The sequence below is a fragment of the Fundulus heteroclitus genome, chromosome 16, assembly GCF_011125445.2.
Source record: "Fundulus heteroclitus isolate FHET01 chromosome 16, MU-UCD_Fhet_4.1, whole genome shotgun sequence".
NCBI lineage: Eukaryota > Metazoa > Chordata > Actinopteri > Cyprinodontiformes > Fundulidae > Fundulus > Fundulus heteroclitus.
Window position 1 is genome coordinate 30635929 of NC_046376.1, and position 20247 is coordinate 30656175.

At 43.7% G+C, this 20247-nt stretch overlaps 1 protein-coding gene across 2 annotated transcripts in view; it reads right to left on the minus strand.

Moving 5' to 3' along the window:
• Positions 1-20247, minus strand: part of LOC105929904 (myosin-9) — a 37629-nt gene that overhangs the window by 1874 nt on the left and 15508 nt on the right. The window contains exons 3-39 of one of the 2 annotated variants that reach the window (XM_012867837.3): positions 19742-19898; positions 18859-18886; positions 18650-18743; positions 18182-18199; positions 16211-16303; positions 16061-16124; positions 15850-15948; positions 15603-15746; positions 15057-15152; positions 14683-14954; positions 14430-14603; positions 14175-14348; positions 12723-12837; positions 11550-11737; positions 9246-9367; positions 9092-9161; positions 8847-9007; positions 6907-7015; positions 6690-6821; positions 6389-6595; positions 6145-6282; positions 5406-5529; positions 5117-5288; positions 4828-5040; positions 4339-4483; positions 4050-4256; positions 3813-3917; positions 3087-3239; positions 2672-2920; positions 2375-2587; positions 2071-2283; positions 1669-1830; positions 1449-1577; positions 1275-1363; positions 1065-1188; positions 704-912; positions 91-199 (exon numbers count right to left, since the gene is read on the minus strand). In XM_012867837.3, the coding sequence (XP_012723291.2) occupies positions 91-199; positions 704-912; positions 1065-1188; positions 1275-1363; positions 1449-1577; positions 1669-1830; positions 2071-2283; positions 2375-2587; positions 2672-2920; positions 3087-3239; positions 3813-3917; positions 4050-4256; positions 4339-4483; positions 4828-5040; positions 5117-5288; positions 5406-5529; positions 6145-6282; positions 6389-6595; positions 6690-6821; positions 6907-7015; positions 8847-9007; positions 9092-9161; positions 9246-9367; positions 11550-11737; positions 12723-12837; positions 14175-14348; positions 14430-14603; positions 14683-14954; positions 15057-15152; positions 15603-15746; positions 15850-15948; positions 16061-16124; positions 16211-16303; positions 18182-18199; positions 18650-18743; positions 18859-18886; positions 19742-19898 (5271 nt within the window). The remainder of the gene's footprint in view (positions 1-90; positions 200-703; positions 913-1064; positions 1189-1274; positions 1364-1448; positions 1578-1668; positions 1831-2070; positions 2284-2374; positions 2588-2671; positions 2921-3086; positions 3240-3812; positions 3918-4049; positions 4257-4338; positions 4484-4827; positions 5041-5116; positions 5289-5405; positions 5530-6144; positions 6283-6388; positions 6596-6689; positions 6822-6906; positions 7016-8846; positions 9008-9091; positions 9162-9245; positions 9368-11549; positions 11738-12722; positions 12838-14174; positions 14349-14429; positions 14604-14682; positions 14955-15056; positions 15153-15602; positions 15747-15849; positions 15949-16060; positions 16125-16210; positions 16304-18181; positions 18200-18649; positions 18744-18858; positions 18887-19741; positions 19899-20247) is intronic. The other variant, XM_012867838.3, reaches the window with a different exon arrangement.

Sequence of the window (20247 nt, forward strand, 5' to 3'; positions counted from 1 at the left end):
ACGGATGGAGGCTACACAGATACAAAGCTGATTTCATAAACCAGAGGGTTAGGCAACATGTTCTGGAAAGACGCAGCACTTCAAACTGACCTGGTCCTTGTGCTGCTCTGCATTGCGCCTCTCGTCGTCCACCTGCAGGATGACTTCCTTCAGTTTCTTCTCGGTGCGTCTCACCAGTTTGGTGGCAGTCTGCCTCTCCCTGAGTAAAAGCACAACATCGGTCAGCTTAAAGTCTGTAACCCGCAGCTTTTTCCACTCCGAATAAAGTTTATATATGAAGGCGTTCGTTTTGAAATGCTTGTTAAAAATTATCACGCAATATGGCACACATTTATTTTAAAGAGGGGTAAAAAAAAAAAAATCAAAAGGAAAAGGTAATGAGCTGTAATCTGAATTGCTGTTTCTATGCCATTATTCATTTTAGTTGGGATTTATTTATCCTCTCAAACTGGAGGATTTTTACTGAATTTAAGAAGTTTTTAGAAATGCAAACATTGAAGTTTAATATTTAAAACTCAACTTAAACTAGAAAAACGTGTTATTTACAGTTCTTTAAATGAATTGCGAATCTGCAGGTCAGAGCTTTACAAAAATCAGCAATTTAAACAACATAAAATCACTTGATACGTCGCTGTCACCAAGTTATTAGAGCTTTTTGGAAATGGCCATTTTTGTTCAGTGGTGCCGTGGTCAAACGTTTTACCTGGTTTCCATGTCCAGCTGTTCCTCCAGCTGAGCGATCTTTGCTTCCAGGGCAGCCATGTTGGCCTTGTACTTGGACTTCACGGTTCCCTCCAGCTCCTGGAGCTTCAGTTTCAGCTCCTTGTTCTGACGCTCCAACTGGCTGCGAGCCCCTTCCAGGCGCTGGGAGGCGCTGCGCTCTGCAGTCAGCTCAATGTTGGCCTGGTCGGTCTAAGAATAATAAAAAAATAAAAATAAAAAATTAGACAAGTTGGGTTTGAACTGTGCAAATGTATACATTAAAAAAAAGCAGCTGTTTTTGTAACTACTTCATTTAATGAATGCAACAGTAAAAGCTGGTTCTGAAACATGAGCCAACCAACCTGCAGCATGGCCTTCTTCAGCCTGTCGTTGACCAGCTCGGTGTTGCACTGCTCCTCCTCCAGCTCCTCCTCCAGCTGAGCGATACGAGCCTCCAGCCGTCTCCTCTCTTCAGCAACCTGAGCACTGAGGGTTGAACGGAGAGCAGAGGTTCAGAACTGCTAGCTCCACAAACACGATGCACGGTTCGGTCCTTTTGACACAAGCCCTACTTCTTGGCAGCCTGGTTATTGATTTCATCCTGCAGTTCATCTCTCTCCTGCTGGGCCTGTCTCTTCACTCTCTCTGCAGCTGCCACCTCCTGAACATCGACATATGAAATAAGGGATGTCAGCAATTAGCTACAACAGTAAGCAGCAAGCTGAGCATGCGGTGTGCAAACTGGCCTCCTGCATCTGGAGCATATCAGCCTCCATGGCCTTCAGCTTCTTCTCCGTCTCCTTGCTCTGGGTCAGGATCTCGTCTCTGGAAATGCGAGTGTCGTCCAGCTCTCGGATCAGATCCTTCATCTGGGCCTGAGGATAAGAACGCGTACAAATGGAGGTACTGTGAGCAGCTTTTGTGGAGCTGTAAGACTCAGTTGGAGCACGGTGAACAGCTGCTTACTTGAAGCTTCTTCAGCTGCTTCAGGGCATCGTCGCGGCTCTTGTTGGCCATGTCGATGGCAGCCTCCAGCTCCTTCAGGTCCAGCTCCAGCTTTTTGCGTGCAGCTACAGCCGCCGATCGCTGCTTCCTCTCGTCTTCCAGCTCCAGCTCCATCTCGCGCACCTGCAGGAGTCACAGCCACTCATTATTAATCCAGGAAATATGCAACTAACTGCCTGGAAGCAGGATTAAAAACAGGAAGTATAGTGCCTGGCAAAAGTATTCACACCATTTGAACTCTTCTTATTTGATCAAACAATTTTTCTCCCTGACTCTCCTTGTGGGCACCAAGGTGTCCACAATGTGGCTAAGTTCTCAAATGTCACAGTAAAGCCAGATTTACAGCTTTCTATTAAAACAGACCTGTTTGACCAGTGCCCTCTTCTTCTCCTCGCCCATCTCATCCCGCCCTGCCAGGTCTCTGTCGTACTGCGCCTTCATGGCCTGCATGTTGACCTCCAGGCGCAGCTTGGCGTCCTCTGTGGCCTGCAGCTCGTCCTCCAGCTCCTCCAGCTGAGTCCTCATCTCCTCCAGCTGCTGCTCCATGGCACGCTTAGACTTCTCCAGCTCATGGACCTGCAAAGCACAGGAGGAGGACCAACAGTGAACGGACGGGTTGGACATTATGGGGAGAAATCCGGTGGAAATGGCCGTTTTTAAAACCTACATTCTTGCCCACGTCGTCCTTAGAGGACACCAGATCCTCCATTTCAGCACGCAGCAGCTTGTTGTTGCGGTCCAGCTCTTCCTTGATGTCCATCAGAGATTCCAGCTCACGGGTTAGAGCCAGCGCCCGGGTCTCCTTCTCACGGGCCTCGGCTTCTGCTCGGTCACGCTCCTCTGCATAGCGGGCGGAGATGTTCTTCTCCTCTGCAAGCATCTAGAAACAAGCAAAGGCCGTTTACGGTTCAAATCTTTGACAAAACACGCAGATACCGGCATTATCATCCTAGTGTTCACCAACCTGGTCAAACTTCTTCTGCTTCTTCTCCAAGTTGGAGACAATCTGCCGGAGGTGGTCCTGGTCCACCAGCAGGTCGTCCAGCTCCTGCTGGAGACGCGTCTTTGTTTTGTCCAGCTTGTCGTACGCGGCGCATTTCTCCTCCAGCCGCTGGTTGGTGCTTTCCAGGTCCCTCTGAAGCCTCTTCTTCCCCTCTTCAGCAGACTCCAGAGAGCCGGCTTCCAGCTCCACCTTCTTCTTCATCTCAGCAAGCTGTGGGGGGAAATGAACATGCAACGCAGAAACCATTGGCACAATCTCCTGATTTGGGTCCAAGTCATTCAATAAAATCCTCAGTAGAAAATGAAGCTAATATTTGAGCGCAGCAGATGACTGGCTCTCTGCTCTCCTGCAGAAGAAGTGCTCTGATGCATCTTACCTGAGCCTGCGCCGTTTGAAGCTGCTTCTCGACGTTCCTCTTGGCCTCTTCCTCTTCTTCCAGCTGTTCTTTAAGGTTGTTCTGCTCATCCTCGAGCTGGCGCAGACGTGAGCTGAGCGACAGTTTCTGACGCGTCTCTTCTTGGAGGAGTTCCTGTAGCACAGTGAGAAACGGTGACGTGTGAAATGTGACTTCAGCTTCACTTTGCTGAATGCTGTATACGTAAAGTTAAGACATCCAATCTGAGCAGTCAAGCATCAAGTTACCGAGTATTTATGGAGCATAAAATGTTTATTATTACCATTACTGTCAGCTCTGTAGCTACAGCTGGATAATATAATAATAAATTTACTGAGCCCGGTTCTGCCGGAGGTTTTCCTTCCCGTTAATGGGGAGTTTTTCTTTCCACTGTCGCTTCATGCTTGCTCAGTATGAGGGATTGCAGCAAAGCCATGTACAATGCAGACGACTCTCCCTGTGGCTCTACGCTTCTCCAGGAGTGAATGCTGCTTGTCGGGACTTTGATGCAATCAACTGGTTTCCTTATATAGGACATTTTTGACCAATCTGTATAATCTGACCCAATCTGTATAATATGATTGAACTTGATTTTGTAAAGTGCCTTGAGATGACATGTTTCATGATTTGGCGCTATATAAATAAAATTGAATTGAAAATTGAATTGAATAAATGTGAATATTTACACCATGTTCTGCTGTTTTATACCTGGGCATCCTGGAGCTGGGACTCCACAGCAGAGAAGTCTTTATTGGCCTTGATGGATTTACCCTCAGCCTCACTCAGCAGGCTGTTGACGTTATCCAGCTCAGTCTGTGGATGAAGGACAAGAAATGAAACTTTAATGGTTGCCGAGGTGTTTGGATGTGTTTGTTTGCATCGACCTTTCAACAATGACCATACTCTGTGTCTAATGGATACTGTAATACGAATATGACACCGTACCTGCACTTTAGCCAGTTTCTCAGACAGCTCCAGCCTCTGACGGTCAGCCTCAGAGTATTTGGCTTGCAGCTCCTGCGCCTGCCCCTCGGCCTTCTTCCTGCGCTGCTCGGATTCAGCCTTGCCCTGCATCAGTGTCTGAACCTCGATAGCCAACTCGTTCTTCTCTGACTCCAGGGCCTGTTTAGCCTTCTCCACCGACACTTTGTTCTGCAGGGAAGGACAAACGGTGAGTGCTCGTTTCTGAGCAGATGCGTGTAGAAAAGATTAAACGGTGGCTTGGGGAGGGTACCCTCTTGGCCTGCTCCAGCTGCTCATTGAGCTCGTCGAAGGCCTGGCTGTGTTTCTGCCTCATCTCAACAAGCTGCTGCTCATGGATTCTGGCATCTTCCTCCAGGTTCTTCTTAAGCTGCGCCACCTCCGTCTCACGTTTGGTCCTGTAGGAGGCCAGGGGTGAGAGTGCTTGTGAGAAGGTTAACGCCTCGAACAGAAGCTTAGCTTCCATATAAATGAAGGATCCTCAGCCTTTACAACCTAAGGAGCCATATTGGCCTTGCTTCTACCCAGCAACATTGTCTTGAGGCACAAAAACGAAAAGGATCCGTTAAAAAGCGGCACGTTCCCAAGTCTTTTAAAAACAGACTGTGGGTGAATTAGGGGGGAAACAAACTGCTAAAACTAGCATTTCTAGTAGGCAAAAATATTGCTTAAATCATCATCTTTGGCCACATTTTTTAAGAGCCGCAGGTTGCACCCCCCTCCTCAGGACCAAAGATCCTACCTGAGATCTTGCATGGCAGCCGTAGAGTCCAGCGTGTCCTCAAGCTCCGTCTTCAGAGCCTCCAGCTCCTCTCCCAGGTCCCTGCGATACTTCTCCGCCTTCATTCGGGCCTGCTTCTCCAGCTCCAAGTCCTCCTGCAGCTCAGAAATCTGAGCCTCCAGCTCTCTGATCTTTTTCTGAGCCATGTTCTTCTGGGCAGCCTCCTCCTCGATTCTTAAAGGAGGACATAAATATCAAATTGAGTAAACTGGGGAACAATTCCTGAGTTTTGTGCGGAGCTCAAACAGACCTGGCCAGGGCCGCCTGGAGCTCCTCCTCCTTCTTGGCCAGCTGCGCACGGAGCTCAGCGATCTGAGCCTGGAGCTCAGCGATTTGGTCGTGCGTCTCGGTGAAGTCGCCCTCCAGCTTGCGTCTGTTCTTCTCCAGCTCCTGACGACTCTTCTCCTCCCGGCGCAGGCGGTCTAAGCCAGACGAACATTTATCAGAGAAATGAGTCCAGTGCTCGCAGTTATAAATCACTTTGAATTAAATAACAGAAAGTGGGCATTCTCGATGTTTCTATAAGTTCTCGCTCCTACCCTCCAGGTCGGTGATCATGGCCTCGTGTTTAGTCTTTAGTTTCTGTAAACTCTTGGATTTTTCCTCCTCCTCTGCCAAGTTGGTGGTGAACTCAGAGATCCTCTCCTCCATCAGCTTTTTCTCCTGGATAGATACAAAAATATAAATAAGTAACAAATAGGAACAACAATCACAGCCAACACCGGTTTTGTTTTAGTTGTGAACACCGACCAATAAAAATAGCTGAGACTTTGTGACATTGCAAACATAGATTAAGATATTTTATTGGATTGGTTTTAAAAAGGACCAACATGAAGCAGCACCCAGTGGTAAAGGACGCATTGTTTCCAAGGTGGGTGGGGCCACTGATGCGCTTTGATTTACTGACGCCATGTTTCACTGTGTTGCTCTGGGTTATGTTCAGTGTTGGTTGGGGGTGCGGCCATTTTTGCACTTGTGCCATACAGATGATGGGTTGAACGATGCTTTGTGTGATTTACAAGGACTGAGATATTGTTTTCTAACCAAAGCCTGATTTAAACTTCTCCATAACGTTTCTCTGTCTTCATGATATTCGGTCCCTAACAAACCTCTGAGGCCTTCACACAACACCTGGACTCATATAGGTGGACTTCAATTACTAGTTAGTGACCAAATCAGTAGTTGTGGGTTGCCAATTATGGGCTAGTTTGTTTTGGTCTATTAATTATTAAAGTTTGTGGTTGGAACAAAGTATGGATAGGTTTTGTTGGTCCTGACCTTGAGAAGCTTGTTGTTCTGGTCATCTAAAACCATGACGTCCTCTTCAATCTTCTTCATTTTGGCTTCCAAAGTGACCTTCTCCAGCTGGAGCTTCTGTCTGGCTGCCTCCTCTTCATCCAGCTGCTGCTCCAAATCCTGTTTGCACATTGATGACAGGATGTTTGGGGGGGGGACGAATCAAACCAACCAGTGTTGGATACAGTTATTTTGGCACATTTACTGGAAGTCAGCCTTTTCTTACAGTAATATTTTGCTGCATCTTCTTCTTCTCAGCTGCCAAATGAGAAGCGCGCTCTTCCTCCTCCTCTACACGCGCCTCCAGGTCATGGAGGATCTCCTCCAGCTCATTCTTTTTGGCAGCCAGGCGGGCTCTCATCTCCTCGGCCTCGGCACAGAGCTCCGTTTCTGCCTGGAGCTGCTCCTGCAGGGCCTGCTTCTCCGCACTCAGCTATAAGAACAGGAAAACGATGAGCACGGCTACGTTTTACAAAGAGTAAACGCTTGGACCGTAGCCTAAAGCGCCGCTCTCTCATGGACTCTACCTGTTGTTGTTTCGCCTCCATTTCCTGCAGCTGCTGCTCAGCTTGGAGGTGCTTCTCCTTCACCTTATGCAGCTCTTCATCCTTGGCCTGCATCTCCTCCTCCTGCCTGCTGACTTGAAGCAGCGGCTTCACCTATGAAGATTTTAAATAAGGGAGAGTGAGAAGAGCAAACTAAAATAACACCAAAGCCAAGTCAATAAGACATTGCTTCAGTTACCTTAGTGAAGAGTCTCCACCACTGCCAGTTCCTCAGCTTAAGGTAAGCAGCACAGTTCCTCTGGATCACCTTCATGGCAGTCAGCTGCTGTTGTCTCCTTGCAAAAGCCCTGTGAAGCACCACCCAGAGACTCAGAAAAAAAATAACACTCTACAAGCACTAAACATAGATATTAAACGATATCTCAGAAGTTTTACATTCACTCGTAATTCTCATTACTCCGGGACTTTTACTGATGTATTTAGGTGGAACAAACAGAACTTAAACACGTTTTAAAAAGACAAATCAGGTGCAAAGGTCTAAATTTAATACGGATTTCCAAAAATCCACACATGGTTGAAATATTTGTAAACAGCTTAAATAAAAACATTGAGCTTCAGTAACTTTTGGATAAATGTCTCAATTTGAAGAGAAGCCACAGTGTTTTGCATGACATTATCATGGCTGATATTTCATCACATTTCATGGCGGAATCGTTAGAGGTAATCTGGCACGGACTCTGCTTTTAAACATAGTCCAAATTTTTTCCACGGAAAAGAAATCAGGGACGATCCAGAAGCTTATGGTTAGGCTGCTTTATGCATTTCAGGTTTGGTTATTCGTTTATGTTCACTGTTCAGCTGAAACAGTCGGCTGTAACAAAGCTTCAAGCATCTTACCCAACCTGACTTTGATGACAGGAAGCGGGTCAGGATGTTTAGAGACAGACGTTCTGAAGTTTTATGACTTTAGGAGTGTTTGGATAAGGTAAAGAAATACTTTCAAACCTTACAAATCTTCACTAACTGCTTAGCATGGTGGTTGTAGCATCATGCTGTGGGTCGGCTTCCTTTCACATATTTTGACTTCTTAAAAAGTTTATGATAAATCGGAGCCTCAACATCAAACCTACTGAAAATGTATGGACTATACTTAAGAGGGAGAAGCCAATCTAAAAGCAAGACTATATTCAACCAGAACTATGCCAGAAGCTAAACATAAAACATTAAGTTACTTCATTTATCCTGCAAAGTTACTTTATTCTGTAATCCACTGCAATTCACTGAAATTCTCAAGCTGTATGCAAATGAAATTTCGTTCTGTACGCACTCTGTGCATACAAAATGACAATAAAGTTTGTCTAAGTCTAAAAGTTTAACAGCGAGTGGATTGGAGAACAGCAAAAATAAATTCCCACTCTGACACCCGGTTTTAGTTTTTACTGCATTTGTAGGCCTGTCATGATAACAAATTTTGCTGAACGATAAATGTTCCTAAAATCTTTTGTGATAAACCATAAATTTGTCATTTGGAGACATTTTCCATATAATATAATAATGGCATTACACCCAAGTACATCCTCTCGACATACCGGCTCAGATAGATTAAGCGGTTGGCCGCCGTCATTTCGCCCAAATAGCAAAAAAAAAAATAAAAAAAATAAAATAAAATAAAACTAAAAAAACAAAACTCCCACACTGAGCGGTCGTGTTCGACTTTGACACAAATTCCATTTTCATTTCAAAGTAGCGTTACTCTGGCTCTCCCTCACGAGGCTCTCATGCTAAACTTTGAGCCTTTGTCTACCTGACGAGCGTCAACTCTTTCAACACTGAGGGAACAAGAAGAGAGTAGCACCGATGCACCGTGGTGAAATCTTTTGTTATAGAGAGGAGAGGGAAACACTGGGGGAGCATGTCTACGTAAATTATCAAGCTTATTTTAATTAAGCATGTGATTATAACTTATTGTGCGATTAATAGATTTATTGCGTATCGCGACAGGCCTATGTATTTGTATATCGTTTCACCTACAAAAAGAAACGCATCTTTAAAAAGGCACAGATGATGTCCCTGCTCTGGATGCATGTTGTTGTGTTTCCACTCCAATAACTCATCCACAGCAGAAGAAAAGCATCTTAGTAACAGAGTCAATGCTGAACCTGTCAGATCTTCTCTTACTTGCGAGCCACGTAGCCTCTGCACCAGGCCTGGAAACTGATGATGATGTCTGTGATCTTCATGTCTCTCTCCTCCTCCAGGTGAGCGAGGACTCCTGCCCTGAAGAAAACTTTACTCTGGCCAATCCGGAACAGGTTGGGATCCAGCTCCAGGGACCGGATCTGATATGAAACAGGAGACAACAATTGCTCAGTCCCATCCTGGAGGAAATGTGGAGCCAAACCATACGTCTGCAGCATTCCTACCATGAGGACGCAGGCCTGCTTCCCATCCATGAAACCCTTGGGGATGGCATTCGGAGTTAGGATTTCATACCTGAAAGAAAGAGAAATGGATTGCTTTTATTTATGCTAAAGGGTGGGGAGAACATAATTATCAGAGTGGACCGTCATCCCTTACCTCTGTCTGAACTCCTGGAAAACGATGCGGTTGGGGAAGCCCTGTCTGCAGATACGGATCCCCTCCAGCACACCGTTGCACCTAAGCTGGTCCAGAACCAGGTGGGGGTCCAGCTTTCCAGCCTGACAACGTGAAAACATGCAGGTCATTTTGCATGCTTGGGTTATACTGAAACGTTTTGGATCCTACAAGCACTTTATGTAGATTCAATATTTTCAACTGATAGCCATGAAGACTCTTCAAACTTTCTTTTGACTAATAAACTAAATGCTGAAAGTAGTTTTAGTTTTAAACCTTCTCAGCTACTCACATTTCCTCCTGTGCGTGGGTGCCAATAGTATACGTGCATATAATCTGTTTAAATAACCAAACACTGCTTCCTAGTGGGCAGTCATAGCAAGTTTTACAAAAACTGTCTTCAGAACAACATGTCCGCCTGTCAGCCAGAAATATCTTCAGTCTGCTTTGGGGGCCCCTTTGGGAGTCCGGGGTTATGGGTTCCCTGACCCCTGCCTCTGTGCTCGGGGAAGGTGGGTCTTCGGTTCTCCACAATCACTATCAAGCCATTTCCTTCTGGATAATTTTCACCTAAACTAGTGCACTCTCACAATCTCCCACAGGTGCTGGGTCCCAGGTATTAAATGTTCACTTATATATAGAAAGGCTATAATTTATTTACTTTCTTTTACTTTTTTTTTTTTTTTTAGGCATCACATTACACATGTCAGCTTAAATAATAATACATATGATTTAGCAATGGTATCAAGATGTTACACGATTGTATCTGTTGCTTTATGTCTGTTGGTTGTGCTGTTCTTTTTGTGTCTCTTTCCAGGTGTTGGAGCAGACAGAGGAAGTTTTATCATTCTCTTCCTTTTATCTCTTCTTTCTTTCACCTCTTCTTTCTCTTTTTTTTTTCTCTTCTTGTTTTTCTTTTACTCTCCTACTTTCTCATTGTAGTGTCCATATAATTTGAAATTCTCTCTGCAGGAATCACAATAAAGCTATTTACACGCACAAATCAAGCGGAGCATTATGGCGAAAGCTGTTTGCTCCACTTGTGAAAGTAAAATCTGTCGAGCTCTATTTGGCATTAAGATATCAATTTTTATTGCCACATTGCTAGACAGGACACTGGGAAAAAAAAAAAAAAAATCTTCAGTCCCTTTTACAGTAAGGAGCCTTACAGGAAAACCCATATTGTCAAATAAACAAGGAATAATCACGCCTCGGCTTTTATGTTGGGAGGAAAATACAGTTTTACTCTGCACACTGACGTGGCCACAATGAATCCGCTGCTTTATTTTAATTCCCATTTTGACCAAAACTGCAACTACACTGTTATTAAAAACAAGAAGATACTCCCAAGATGCTTAGCTCCTCTACGGTGTGCTTCAAGGTTCAATTTTTGGAACAGCCATGTTTGGACTGTATGAGTTTCTCATGGGGTTAACCTTTCCATGGTATTACCTTTCATTTCACTGCTTTGACTTATCTCCCCCAAAAACGAGGACATTACCCATTTAGCTGTTATTGTCTTGAAGACAAACACGGGATGTCCTTACTAAACAAGTAGGCAGATCTAGTTAGATATTGACAGTACTCTGGAACCTTTACCCTCTTATTGCAAGAAAAATGTTAAAATCTTAATGTGTACATTGTTTTATCTTTTAAACTGCAGGTAGATGAATGCAGTAGTCCAATCTAGTCGTCCATCTGAGACAGCTGGCTATGGGTAGGCCATACCTTCCAGCTAAATGTTTTATACCGCCACTAAATGGTAGAGGCACTATTTACCTACCCCATGAGGTTCAAAACTGATCATCTATTCCAAGGTGTTATTTTGAATCTGGAAGTTTATCTCTGTTGCAGTTCCCAGACTCTGGACAAGTCTGCCTCTTAATAATAGATCTAAGCAAGGACATTTTTATGGACTGGCTGACTCATGCTGACCTTAACATTTTTGCTTAAACCGTCTTGGCAGTCTGAAGAGTAAGAAGTCATGAGAACAACTTTCATTGTTTTCATTAAACGGAACAATTGTATAAAATGGGGCCAGTTTGCACTTTTAAGGCTTTTACTCAGTAGATCTAGCAGTTTTAATTTGTCACGTCAATATTGTAACACCTAATTGCATTTTATTGACCTGAGTGGACACGTGAGAAAAGGACTTGTTTAAAAGCCATTTCCATGTTTGAGATTAATGAAAACATTTAGGGGGGAAAAAAAATACATTGATGTTACAATAATCCACGCACAAAATAAGATAACTAAAGTAAGAGTAGGCGGCAGTGATTCTGGTACCTTTTTCTCGTGGTTGGGGATGATGCAACGAACAAAGTTGGGGTTGGTGTTCCTCAGCGTGGCCATGAGCTTGGACAGCTGCTCCTTGTAGAGCTGGCCCACGGTGCGGAACATGCCTTTACGGGTCTTAAAGGCGCCGGGCATCTCCGACATGCCGGACACTTTGTCCAGGCCCACAATGCGGTCCACTGAAAAAAGAGAACACCGTGGAGAGATAGAAAAATAAATATATATAGATGAGTTTTATGCGGTCTGCACGTCTGACCAGGCAAACTCAAAACAAAATGCACATCACAAGGAATAATGAAGAGGACCATTGTCTCAGGTTGTCTCAAAAAGACACACACCAGACCAAAGGAGGTGGTTTACAGAACCAGAACCACTGTAACACCACACAAACGGCAAGTAAATGCAGAGGCAAAATGTGTACAAAAAAAGAACGACAGGCCAGTCACAGAAGCGAGTGAAGCCAGAAGGATAACACACCATGACAGAAAAAAAACCCAAAATATATATTTAATGCAGTGACTTAAAGAGATCCGTCAACTGTAAACGATGACAGTTTGCTTGTCGGAGTGAAAACTATGTGCAATGACAGATTTAAATGTGTATGTGTGCCAAGAAGGTGACAAAACCAAACCCATGCAGTATATACCCATTGCTGCATTGTTGCAGTACCCATGACCAACACCAGGAGTCCCCACACAACACTATCACACAGAGGGAGAAAAGGAGAGTCCAATGAAAGAGCAACAAGTAGTAAGATGACCTAGATTATTGCACACAGTTGATTTTAGGACCAACAGCTCACAACATTTTCAGTTTGGGATAAATACGTTTATTTTCTGGGTAATCATTGAGATATGGGGCAAACAGCAGGAAAGAAAGTAAGAAAGAACCCTTTTCACCTGAATCTGAGTGCAGAATTGGAAAACGTTGATAAAAATAAGCTCTCTGACAATGCTGTACCTCTGAATGCCGACAGAAAAAAGATGACGGACAAAAAAAAAAGGGGGCAGAACAAAGGAAGAAATGGACAAACAACCAGTGGGATTTGACAAAAAGGTAAATACAAAGGCCCACACAGCAGACAGTAAAAAGAGTAAGCACTATGAGCAACGAGTCAAGAACTGTCCCTAATGAAGCAGTGATTTAGCGTCGGCCTAAACTCACCGTCCCTCCACAGCTCAGACACAAACTTGTCAGTGGACTGGTTGAGGAGCGTAGCTACGTTATCGTTCAGTGGGTCCATGTTCTTCATCAGCCACTCGTCTGCCTTGTAGTCCACCTGGCCAGAAACGACAAGCCCGGATAGGGAAGAGACATTTGGTTTTTTCCAGAAACACTCAGTGGAGCCTCACTAAATAATAAGCTTATCCCTTGACCTTTTTCCACATTACAACAAAGTTTAAATGTGTTTTGTTGGGATTTAATGCTACCAATAAAAAGGTCACACAAAATGGTGGATTAAAAAAATATATTTTTACAAATAAAAATCTTAAGTATGACATGCATTTATAGTCAGACAAAATTGTTGGTACCCCTCTGTTAATCAAAGTAAAATCCAAAACCTGGAATAACTCAAAACTGGCAAAAGAAATAATAAAAAAATACAGAAAATTAACGAATGAAAATCAGACATCGCTTTTGAATTGTGATTCAACAAAACTAATGAAACAGGTCTGGACAAAAATGATGGTACCCCTGGAAAAGATTGAAAATAATTTGACCCGAGTTCTGAAAAGAAATGTGCTGCTTAGTGTCAGAAGCCCTGATCCAAATCCTAACCAAGGAGCTGGAGCTCGCCGTCTGGAGAAGGCTCCCTTCAAACCTGAGACAACTGTGTACCAGAACACCTGCTGACAGGAGCCGAGGTCTCACTGACGGTTACAGAAACTCTGACTGCATCAAAAGCTGCCACAACACAATATTAAGTCACATCATTTTCGTCCAGGCCCGTTTCATTTGTTTATTTTTAAGACGATTCTGTTGAACCACAATTCAAAAGCATTGTCCGATTTTCATTGGTTCATTTTTAGTAATTTTTAAAACTTATTACTACTTTTATCAGTTTTAAGTTATTTCATTGACCAGAGGGGTGCCAACAATTTTGTCCATGACTGTATATTCAATATTAGATCATGTCTAGACTTTGACTGGACCATTTCGCTGCAAGTCTTTTGCCACTTCTAACAGCTCTTCTACCTAATTTGGCCTGTGTTAAGCTTCATTCACCTTATCTAAGTCATCTATGAGGTTTGTACCATAGGTCGTTGCGTGTAGTGTTCATTTCCATCACAGCATCCTGACCAGAGCAACTTCTTCTCTATCACTAAGCAGTTTCACTCTGCTCCTGGCATTAATGGTGCTCATCTCTAACATTTTTAGTTGGGGAAAGAGACAAACTGAAACCAGGTATAGTGGTTTCCTTCTTCACAATAATGTGCTACTATGTGTGAGACTGTCACTTAAAATCCTGACAAAATACAGCTTTCAGATTTTCATGTGAAAAAGTTGGAGGGATATGAATACTTTAACAGAACAGTAACCCAGTTAGGCAGCAAACATTGTGGTGACTTAAGAAATGTAATAAAGGAATCCATGATGCAACGTGTGCATGTGTACCTTGCCAGCGTAATGAATGATACAGAAATCTGCTTCATCCTTCAGTTTCTTGGGCTTGAAGAATTTGGGGTGTGTGCCCTGCTCCTGCACCACCTTCTCAACAAAGCTCTTGTCTGTTGCCTTGGGAAACCAGCACTCCTCGTCCAGCAGAGCGAGGATACCAGGGGGGCTGGCCTGGACACAGAACATGTTGAACAATATCTCACAAAGAAAAATGACCTTCAAGCACTAAAACAAAGGAGCGGAAAAACTAACTGGTTTCTCAATGAGGTCAATGCACGGCTGCAGGTCCAGGCCAAAGTCGATGAAGCTCCACTCGATGCCCTCCCTCTGGTACTCCTCCTGCTCCAGGATGAACATGGTGTGGTTGAAGAGCTGCTGCAGCTTCTCGTTGGTGTAGTTGATGCAGAGCTGCTCAAAGGAGTTCAGCTGGAGAGAGAAGAGGAAACTGCTCAGAATCCATTGATCATTACGTCCGTGGAGGGAAGCAGGTTGGGTTTTGACATACCTCAAAAATCTCGAAGCCAGCAATGTCCAGGATGCCAATGAAGGACGCCCCCTGTCTCTTTGTCTTGTCCAGTGCTTTGTTGATCCTCATGACGAGCCAGCGGAACATCCTTTCATAGGTAGCCTTGGCCAGGGCTTCCACTGCGAACTCTGCTTGTTCCTGAGTCTGAGCCTTCTGGACGTAGTCTCTGCCCACTTTGATCCGGGGCGACAGGATGGCCCTGGTAAAGTCTGTCACGTTCATGCCCATGAGGTGGGACACCTTCTGGGCAGCTGGTCAGAGAGGGCATGGGAGAAATAGTGGCATCATTATAGCTGAAGCAGGTGTAAAGGGGGAATGACGTCTATGTGCAGAGCGTATGAGCTTCATCTTACCCGTGTTGTCGGGCATTGAGGCCTGATCTGTGTGCCGTTCCTTCTTGAAGCTCATGTTGCCAAGCTGCAGAACTGAGGCCACCACCTTCAACAAGCCTGCAGCGACAGGAAGTGAGCAGAAACACGACAGGTTTACACACACTTCTCACACAGTTGGTGTCAAAATCAACGAAACCAATTAAATACGGTTCACTTTGTATTTCTGGCAGAGATTTCTGCACAGATCACGATTTAGATGCCGAAGCTGTAAAAGCCCCACGCTGGAAGGATGACTGAGGGACGGATGCAATGCTGGACACACAGCTGGAGCGATACAATGTTAGAGGGACAGACGAAGAGCCAGGTTGATTGATGGACAGATTCTTGTAAGGACGGTGGGATAGATTGCTAGACTGGTGGACAGATGGGTGGTAATGTCCCTCTGGGATTATTAAAGTATATCTGATTCTGATTATAAATCTAGACTTTGGGATAGGGAATGAAGTAAATGTCCCAAAGTTTTCCACACCTGGACAATAAGTACTAATACAGGAGTTGTTTCCTTACCAATCTGCTCGTCCTCTGGAATACCCATGATCCTAAAGGCCTCCATGGTTTCTGTGAACAGATCCTTGTCCTGCTGGCCCGGAATTGTGACATTTCCATTGGACAGGAATCTGTAGTTGTTGTAATTTTCAAGGAGAAGCTCACCTGTGATAAACAACAAAGGACATTCATTTTCATACCGACTTCAGCAAAACGACGATCGATGAACCTTTTAAAAAAAAAATAAAAAATCCAGCCAACCACTTACTTCGTAACTTGTCTCCTGCTCCTGTGAGCAAGTAGTAGAAAATGTGAAACGTCCTTTCGTCTTTGGCCTGGCGGATGGCACGGGATTTCTCCAGCAGGTCTTTAAGCCGGGCGGTCAAGGAAAAGTTTTGACACAACAAAAAACAACCTAACTTTAAGAGCACTGAGTGCTTTAGTGTTTAACTAGTAATGATACCCCATCTTCAGGATACATGTTTCAATATTGGCACCAACGATGTAACCATTGACATCAAAGTTGATTCTGATGAATTTTCCCTGCGAGGAGAAATATAAAACATTTGAAACCTGAAGGTGAAAAACTAGAATTCATCAGAAATCTGATCCCAAAACGTGGTTCATACAAATCTGGAAGAGTTGTCATTTTTGACTGTTTTGGCGTTTCCAAAGGCTTCCAGGATGGGGTTAGCCTGCAGCAGCTGCTTCTCCAGCTCCCCCTGATGGAAAGTAACAGATGTGCAGAGCAGCTTAAAAAATATTCACATTTGCATTTCATAACGACTATTTAGGCTAAAATATTTCTAATCCGATGGGCTCATTTACCAGTCTACCACTAAAATTACCGATTTTATAACTTCATATTTTTGTCAACATGTTGGGTTCAAATTAAATGCGCAGATATATTGATATTTGCAGATTTACCGTGGTAAATTTTAATCTGAGGAGAGAAAACATGAGATAAAACACACAAACACACACAAACACCAGCGGCAGAAATGCACATTTTGCACCCAAGCATAAAACCCAACACATGACGCATTAAAGCCCAAACAAACACCCAAACCCAGAGGCCGTCAACAACCCAGCACCTGTTGCAGAGGAGAGTAGTCCAGTGAAGCCTCAGGAGACGTTTCAGCCCTTCATTTAAGGCTTTTAAGAAACCATGTTAACCCCGCACAGAGAGCAATTTACAGATTATGAATCAAAAATGTGAAAGACGCATGACTCGTGATCAAAATCCTTTGCATCGATGCATAACAACAGACTTATTGTACAGTGACTTGCAAAGGTTTTTAACTTGAACTTTCTCACATCATGTCCAATTACAATCCCGAATGTTTGTGTTGCTAGGATATTAAGTTATAGACAGAGACAAAGTAATGCATATTTGGAAAGTGGAAGGAAAATTATACATTTTCTTTTTTATATAGAAAAGTAGTATAGTATTCAGCCCAATTTAATTTGATAGTCAGACGGGGGGGGGGGGGGGGGGGGGTCTCAGTAGGATTTACTGTAGGTCGTTACTTTGACTGGGCCATTTTAACATGAATATGCTTTGATCTCGCTCTGGATGTTATGTTTAGGGTTGCCATCCACAGGCACATATTGTTTATTATCAGGAAAACAGATGATAAAATTGTGATTTATTGTGGACTAATTTCCTCTGCTAGTTCCACGAGAGCATCAGGAAATATCAGATTTTGAAGGATTCTTAAATATAATTACCACGTGCGGATTATATGAACAATTTACCAACTTAATGCAGAGCAGTATTTTTGTAGGTGGAACCCTGTGTGCAGTGATGGATTTATAGCCAATAAGACTAAGACCACAAAATATTGATAAAAAAAAAGATAAAAATGTTAAAGTCTATACCACCAACCCCTACTCCTGGATGGTTGGCATGCTGTGTTCAGGGTAATTTGTGTCATTAGCTGTTTCACTTGTGAAGTCTGTTAACTAATTGAGGAACCTCTGAAAGCAAAGGATGTCACTGGATTGTATTTAGGCTGATTGGAGTAAAATGGTGAACTCTTTTAAAGTTTTTTTTTTTTTTTTAATCCATGCATGATTTTCCTTTCCATTCACAAATGTATGCAACATTGTTGGTCCAAAAAATGCTAGAAACAAAAACAAGGAAAACTATATATTTGCAAGTCACTGTGTACAATATAGAATGTCAATATAGGCAATGTAATTCTTTTCAAGCAAAAACAAAAAAGCAATTTAGGACTTGTGCAGAGTAAAAGAAAATAATAAAAAAGTAGCATTGTAGCTTTGAAAAATTCAACCAGGCAAATTAAAACAGACTATCAGTTTAGTTGTTATTTTTCCAACCATAGAGAGCCACTGTCCCGGACTATTGTCTGGTTGAATCTTTCACTGGAACACACACGGCTGCCCCTGAGCTGAGAACAAACTTCCCCCTGACTTCCTAATGGCTGGCAGGACACGTCACCTCTGCCCTCTGTACAAAGTGACTCCCAAAACAGTGCACGCTTCAGCGGGGGGGTGGGATGGGGAATAGAAAGAGAACGTGACAGAAGCAGGAGGAGGAAGAGGAGGAGGAGTATGAAGAGGGAGAATTAACTCACATGTGACAGGTAACTGCTCTGTTGATGGGAAAAAGAAAAACAACCTCAAAAAGGGATGATGGCTGTGGATTCGTTAAACCCCTCTGGGGTCCTCTGCGCTGCATCTCATGTGGCTGACAAGCAAAGTACCACAACCGGTTTTCCTGCCTTTCCCCAGATAAGGCAGGGTTGGCCAACTTTGCTCAACTTTCTGGAGCAATAAAACTCATCAAAACACTTCAGATAAAGTTAGTCTAAGCCCTTTTAAACAATGGTCTTTAATATTCTCTGCTGCAGAACATTGTCTGCATTTTTACAGAAGAAAACAAGCTGATGATGGGCTAACATTAATCATTTATCGTCATCCACACAAATCTCACAAATGCACATCAATTAACACTTGAACAGTAGCTGTAACAGGAAAAAAAATAACATTTCTGGAGTGAAATGATACCTAGGAGGGAAAGAACGTAAACACGCTGGACTGACCTGATCCTTTTTGGTCTTGTGGGAGGAGGCCACATGAGCGAGATACTGGATAACCTTCTTGGTGTTCTCCGTTTTACCAGCTCCAGACTCGCCTCTACAGATGACATGCAAGCAGAAATGCAATCAGATTAGAAATCAAAGAAAGAATGTGAGCTACTGAGACAAGCAGGGTCTAAAGCAAGAAAAGCCAAAAAGTCTGGGCTACTTACGTGCAAAGAATAGATTGGTCTTCCCGATCTGAAGGGAAAAAAAAAGGTAGAAAAATATGAATATTGTCAGCTCAGCACAGCAACTTTGCAGCACAGTTCTGCATGAGCATGCCGTCACCCCCGTGTGTGCAGTTCACGCCTATGTAACAGGAAATACACCGACCACAGACAGGAAATCAATATCCGGTTTCCGGTGACTGTAGAGTTTCAGCAGGGCTTTCTAACTGCCTAATTATTCAATCGCCTCCTGAAACGGGGTCTGGACGACAATGTGTGGAGAAAGAAAAACGCACCAGCGGGACGCAGGACCAGCTAACGTGGCGTGCACACCATCAGAGGGCGGTCTAGAGAGAAAGGAAAGCCACCAGACGCTGTACAGGAGGTGGATTAGAGAAACACCCAAACAATGGCCCTACAGGAAATCTCAACCTTGGCCTCCATGTCGAGCCACACGGCTGCTGAACACTGAGTAATTACATATTGTGGTAAAGGTAATAGCCGGAAAACATGGTGAGCAGGAGATCTGCTGCAGCTGATCGAAGCAGGATATCTGCCTGTCGTATTAACGGCTGATTCAAATATTACACACGTCCGCATCCGAGTGGAGAACGAGGAAAACTGTGCATATAACAGTTTGATTTATCTCCGCTTCCCAAAGCAATACAACGCTTGTAGATGCGCTAGTCTTTCATTCCCTGGCGTCTACCCTTTAAAAGCCACGCCTCCATTCACTTCTCTCCCATTGCATGGGTGAGGAGTTGCACTGAAAAACGCAGAGAACCCAAAGTAACCCAAAGAGATTTTTAACTCCCTTCGTGTGTTTTGTGACGGATAAACGGAGGGAAAAACAGCGAGTCCTACGGCGGCGGGGGAATGAACTTACCCTGCATCATGCTCCGGTACGCCGTGTCCGTTATGGCGTAGATGTGAGGGGGCATCTCGTGCCTTTTCTTGCCCTTGTACATTTCAACAATCTCCTCTGAGTAGATGGGCAGGTTTTTGTAGGGGTTTATCACAACGCAGAAGAGACCAGAGTATGTCTGCAGGATGGATACAAACAAAGCTGTTGAGGAAATATTCTCTAAATAATAAATGGATGTTAGGCATTATGTTTAAGAGTACACTGAGCAGACTGGAGAAAGATGGCACGAAAAAATAAAAGACATAAAAAGAAGTTATACTACTTCCCTCGTTATACTCAGACAATTGTAGACTAAGATACACTAAGATGGCATTGGTTGTAAATTAGTGCTATATAAATAAAATTAAATGTAATTTTTACACCATGATTCATGCATCCACCGATGCAATAATCCGATTACACCAATTCTTTCAGAGTTGATCATATAAACAACAAGGGCTGCATGACATTAGAAAATGTCACAATGG